Here is a 5,144-nt window from a genome sequence, read left to right on the forward strand (position 1 = left end):
GGGCGCTGGAAAAGGGGGCCGCGCCCGCCGCTCCTCAGGCACGCGGCGGGAAGCGTTCACCACATCATCACACATCACTTGGATTGTATCGTTTAACGCTGGATCCGGTGCTGGTTTAGATACCCCCGGGGATTTCAGACATGCTTAGAGCTGATCGATCCGATGCAGAACCTGAGGAATGTTTTGTTCTGGAGATGGAGCTGTAGACCAGGCAGGATGTCCTAGGAGGCCTGAACTGGCCCCCTGGGCTGTAGACATCTACACCATTCCCAGGTGGTCCGGGAGCTTGTTTCTATCAGTAAGTAAATGGTGGAAGATTATCTTCACGGTATCAATCTAATAGAGTTACGAAAAGGCCAGCAGAATGGCCGTGACAATAATAAGCACAATATCACAACAGGACAGTTAGAAACAATAGCTTAAGGCTCAGTTTCTTTTCGAGGTCCCTTAACTTTGGAAATCCCTATGCAGTCTCGATAGCAGGAAGTAGTTACTGGTGTGGTTTGGTCCCTGGAACAAACTGGGGAGATCGGTACCCCGAGAAGAGGGAGCAGTAAAATGTGCGTCACTTCAGGACCAGGGATGCCTGATGGATGTGAATAGGTTAGAAGACATTTTCTCTGGGAAAGGTACGGCTTTCCATGGCCTTTAAAGAGCGTATCTTCAAAAGGCTACTTAGCATCCTAGTGAAATGAGAAGCTTCAATTTGACATTATAAAGTCTAAAGAGCTGCGGAGCTCGATTTGAGAAGTTTAACTTCCTCAAATGAAGAAACCGATGTTGCTGTCACATACTGCTGTAAGCTCACATTTAATAAGACACTGCCTTGAGAGAGCACCTGCCTCTGCTGCTGTGGCTGACGCTTCGCTTTGTGTATTTTCTGTCTTGATGTTTTGTTTTTTTTTCTGAGAGTGAAATCTGAAACTGCATCTTTCTAACACGACGTCGATGGCTTCACCTGACAGGCGCTCTTCTTTTCCAGGAGCATACCGAGTCTTCTGCCGAACCCAGCCATGCTCTCCGTGCTGCCATCCCAGCCCCAGCCACCTCACATTCCACAGCCGCTCTCGGCAGCCCTCTGGTCCCAAACCCTCACACCAAATACCCTGCCTTGGAGAAGCGAGGATTTCACGAGTCTTTTACCAAGGCCAAGCCAAGGAGCTACAAGATCCAGGTTGTCGCTCCAAGAGAATCAGCTTCCAAAGTGACTGAAGGGGGCCTCTCGGAACCCCGGAGCAAGAACGGCACTCAGGAACAGGATGCTGGCCTGGTGGATCTGGATGACGCAAGCCTTCCAGTTAGCGATGTGTAGTGACGGAAGAGTTTGGAGAACGATCCATTTGTTCGGTCCTCTAATTTCCTTGTTCAGACTCTTAACCAAAGAAAATGATAGGAGAGGAGAACAAAAAGCCGGAACACTGGTGTTATCTCTGTGTGTGTGTGTGTTCCTGTGCGCACACGTGCGTCTGTGTACCGGGTTTGTGTAGCGCCTTGCAGCTGAGGGTCAGGAATGGACCTCAGGCGTTTTCTCAAAGCCTGATCGTAAATCACTTACTAGGGCGGGGCCAAACTGCACAATTCAGAAGGAAAAAAAGGTAAAATCCTAAAGACAAAAACAAATACTTGGGCAAGTAAGCAAAGTACCAGCAACTTTTCATTCCTTGCCTGGCAGACTTCCTAAATTTACTCCTAGTGCTGTGCTGTGGAGACCTTATGGCCAACAAATGCCATACTTAATTTCATTTTGAACTACAGTGCAAAATCGTTTCTCTCCATGATTTTCAGATACCAAGAAGTGCTCAAAATGTTCCTTCTGTTCTTTAGGATCAGCAGTGTCAACCGATTTGCTACCGGAACAAGAATTCTGAGCTCCCTTGGAATTCTAATGACGGTGCTGTAAAACTCCCACTAAAATAATACGTGTTTTGACTAGTCAGCCCGTTTTTGATGCACTCCTGAAGGTGGGTTGTAACTTTTTGCACATTTGGATTTTCAGACTGCGTCTAGTGGTGTTTTGGAAGGGGGAGAAGAGAAATTGGGCTTTCGAATTGGGGCACTTCAGCTCCTCTGAACCAAGTGGGGTTTATGTTGCGTTACATTAGGCTTTGCAGCAATTATTTTTCTTTGACGTCTGAACGTCTTGTCGGGTGGCTGTTTTGAGAGTGGTTTGTTCTCTTATCAGTGCTTTGTGAACAGTTCTTGTTTCTAGATCTGATCAGTGAAGACCCCCCGTTTCGTTGTGTCGTTACTGGTACCGAACTGTTCCTCGTCCTGCAGTCGTGGCCTATAACTTCCTGTGCACTAATGATCTTAAGTGCCTGTGTTTTTTCTCACGGTGTGGGAACACTTTTGGGTTAGGTGTGTACACAGACCACGCGGCATGGTTTGGAACGTTGGCTGGGAGCATGGTTTGAAACAGCCGTGTAAAGCCGAAGAGCTGTGCTCGGAAGCCCAGGGCTCCGGTGCCGCACCGGCTAGCTGTGCAATAGTTGTGCTGGAAAATGAGTGTTTGTTTGTGTACACAGTGTCATGGGGCTTCAGTGATGCGAATGGAAAGAACCTTTACATTTCAAGTGTTGGATTGGATCGAGTGTGTACTTCTCACCCCACAAATATCTCATGCTGCTGCTTACTGTGATTCAGATTGTCCAGCTTCGTGATACTCATTAGGCTCCTGGAAGCTAAGACACATATCGTACGAGTCCATCTGCTCTCCGACTTCCCACCTGAGAGACGTGATGGCTTTACCACAACCATTTGTTGATCCAAGGATAAAATAATTGGTGTCATGTAAGAATGAAATAGAATCTAATTTCAAAACTTTAAAGGGTATCAGCACCTTCGTTGTTTTCGTTTATCCATAAGCTAACGAACCTCTGTCCGAAGGCAGCGGTGTCTGTAAATTACTGGCTTGGTTTGACTCTTTAGATACATGTGAAAACTACCACAGGATTGGAAGTTACTGTACATGTCTGTACTAGTATTGTAGGTTTTAACTTCTAGAAAGATAAAACAGCTCTTTAAAAGCTTATTTTTTCACAAGTACGTTCTGTGTGGAAGACACTTTGCATTGAAATATTTTTACTGTAGTCTAACATCTGAAATCACTCGCTCTGGTACAGCTTTCACACTGCATGTTCATTTTATTATATCTTGGTATTGGCGATTTTACACATTGGGTGGAGGTAAAGCAGCTCCATTATGGGACTTGTGAGGAAAAGAAAAAAAGAAACGAACTACTGTTGTAGTTCAGTAGCATAGGGAAATATTTGTGGTTGGTAATTGTCAGGGTTTCCTATTTATCAGTACTTTTATAAATCTATGAAAATTGTTAAATTATTTTAGAAACAGTGCTGTAAATATGTCACATTTAAATTGTCAATAAATCAGTTTGGGTAACTTAAAATAGCATCTGAGTGAGTTTCTTTGCACCGTGTTACACACTTTACCGAACGATATACCCCTTTGTAGCGTGTAAGAGGTGAGATTATCTTTTATCCAGCTGTAATGTTTTCGTAATTCTTCAAATCTGATCAGGTTGAGTCGCTCAAGAAAAATCAAACAGAATGAGCTGGTTTTCTCTTACTGTTCTCAGCTTCTTCTGTGGAATTTTTACATCTTAATGCAAAAAAAAACATTAGTCCATTTTTCGTAACTGGTCTGTCCCGCACACAAGCTTTGTGTAAAGAACGGTCTCGGAGTCATTGATTGTAAATCTCTGGGGTCCAGAAGCGGCTTGATGGCAGCAGAGGGGAGTAGAAGTTGCAGTCAGGTCCCTGGTGTCTGTCAGGTTAGACACCAACCCAAGTACAGCAGTAGTTTGTTCTTCCTGGGAACAAACATCAGCCAAAGTGGAATTACTGCACCTCAAACTCCTCTGGGGGTGCTGAAAGTACCACTCCTAGTTCATCGATCTCACCATGGGCAGCTCTGCTGATCAGCTTTCCGCTTTTTTTATCCTTGAATTATTATCCAACAAACCTCAGTTACCCTCCAAGCCCCTCAAGACCTGAACTGTGGTCAGCGAAACCACTCGCACACTGTCTTGCTACGTGCTGCGCTGCACGTTCTCACTCACAATGTACTCGCTGTTGCCCCTTTGCTGAAAGAATTAAATTATCCTTTATGGTTATAGATTTAAACCCTGGGCGTAGTGGTAAGAAATCCCCAGGATTCGTAACGGCCAAATCAGCAATCTGCGCGTGTGAAGGTGACTGCAAAGGGTAATGGCCCGGAATATCATTTTATTAATGCACCGGCATATGCCTTAACCTGGTGGAGCGATAGGACACCAGCACCACCTGCAGGTCCTGCTCAAGCTCTACAGATGGTTCCAGTCGGGCGTTTACTCTTGAGGTATACGTCTGAATCTTCAAAACCCATCCTGAAGCTCCTGTTAAGTCACTGTGCTGCTCAAAAGGGGTTTTTTTTATTTTGGACTCTTGCTCCTTGTCAGCTTTGAATAGCAACAGCAGCACGTTGAGAACAAAACAAAAGCTCCCATTCTCCCGGCTGCTTTTGCTTACAATGCTGATTTTTTTTCCTGAGGAAGCTGTGATGTTATGGGATAAAAGTGAATAATGTGTGAGCTGGTCCAGAGAACAATGAAACCACAGAGTTAATGAAACACACCGAGGGTAGAGAGCTGAAGTTTTCCCATGATAAACCAGGACATGAGAAACCTGTTGTTTTTGCTAGGCAGGGGTTCAGTCCGGTGAGAGTGGCCTCGCCTGGGTGAGCAGCAGGTCTGAGCGTGTGTTAGATGATGGTGTAAAATGTGCAGGCTCAAACATCAACAACTGTTGCTTCACAGCACGCATGTGTCCCGCAGGGCAGGGCTGGAACCTCCTGGGCTAGGAGGGCTGGAGCTGAGCTTGTCCTCCCTCATGACTGCAGTTCAACACTGCAGGGACGTACCCGGGGAACTGATGATCTGGAGTGAAGCAGCTGGACACAAGGACCTGTAACATGTCTTGTCCGAGTACCAGCTCTTCAGCTCGGTATCAGCCCAGGCTGGGGATGAAGGGCTGGAGAGCAGCCCTGCGGAGAAGGGCTTGGGGGTGCTGGGGGGGAAAGGCTGGATGTGTGCTGGCAGCCCCCGTGCGCTGGGCTGCTCCCCAGCAGTGTGGGCAGCAGGTCAGGGA

The 5,144-nt window shown here is 46.3% G+C and overlaps 1 protein-coding gene across 1 annotated transcript in view; it reads left to right on the forward strand.

Annotated features, from left to right (window-relative positions):
- The window catches only part of PLEKHA1 (pleckstrin homology domain containing, family A (phosphoinositide binding specific) member 1), an 18,175-nt gene extending 16,766 nt beyond the window's left edge, over nucleotides 1-1,409 (forward strand). The window contains exon 11 of the mRNA XM_010132775.1: nucleotides 983-1,409. Coding sequence (XP_010131077.1) covers nucleotides 983-1,312 — 330 coding nt within the window. The 3' untranslated portion in view covers nucleotides 1,313-1,409. The remainder of the gene's footprint in view (nucleotides 1-982) is intronic.
- The last annotated feature ends 3,735 nt before the right edge of the window (nucleotides 1,410-5,144 follow it).

The sequence above is a fragment of the Buceros rhinoceros genome, unplaced genomic scaffold (assembly GCF_000710305.1).
Source record: "Buceros rhinoceros silvestris isolate BGI_N320 unplaced genomic scaffold, ASM71030v1 scaffold4753, whole genome shotgun sequence".
Taxonomy (NCBI): domain Eukaryota; kingdom Metazoa; phylum Chordata; class Aves; order Bucerotiformes; family Bucerotidae; genus Buceros; species Buceros rhinoceros.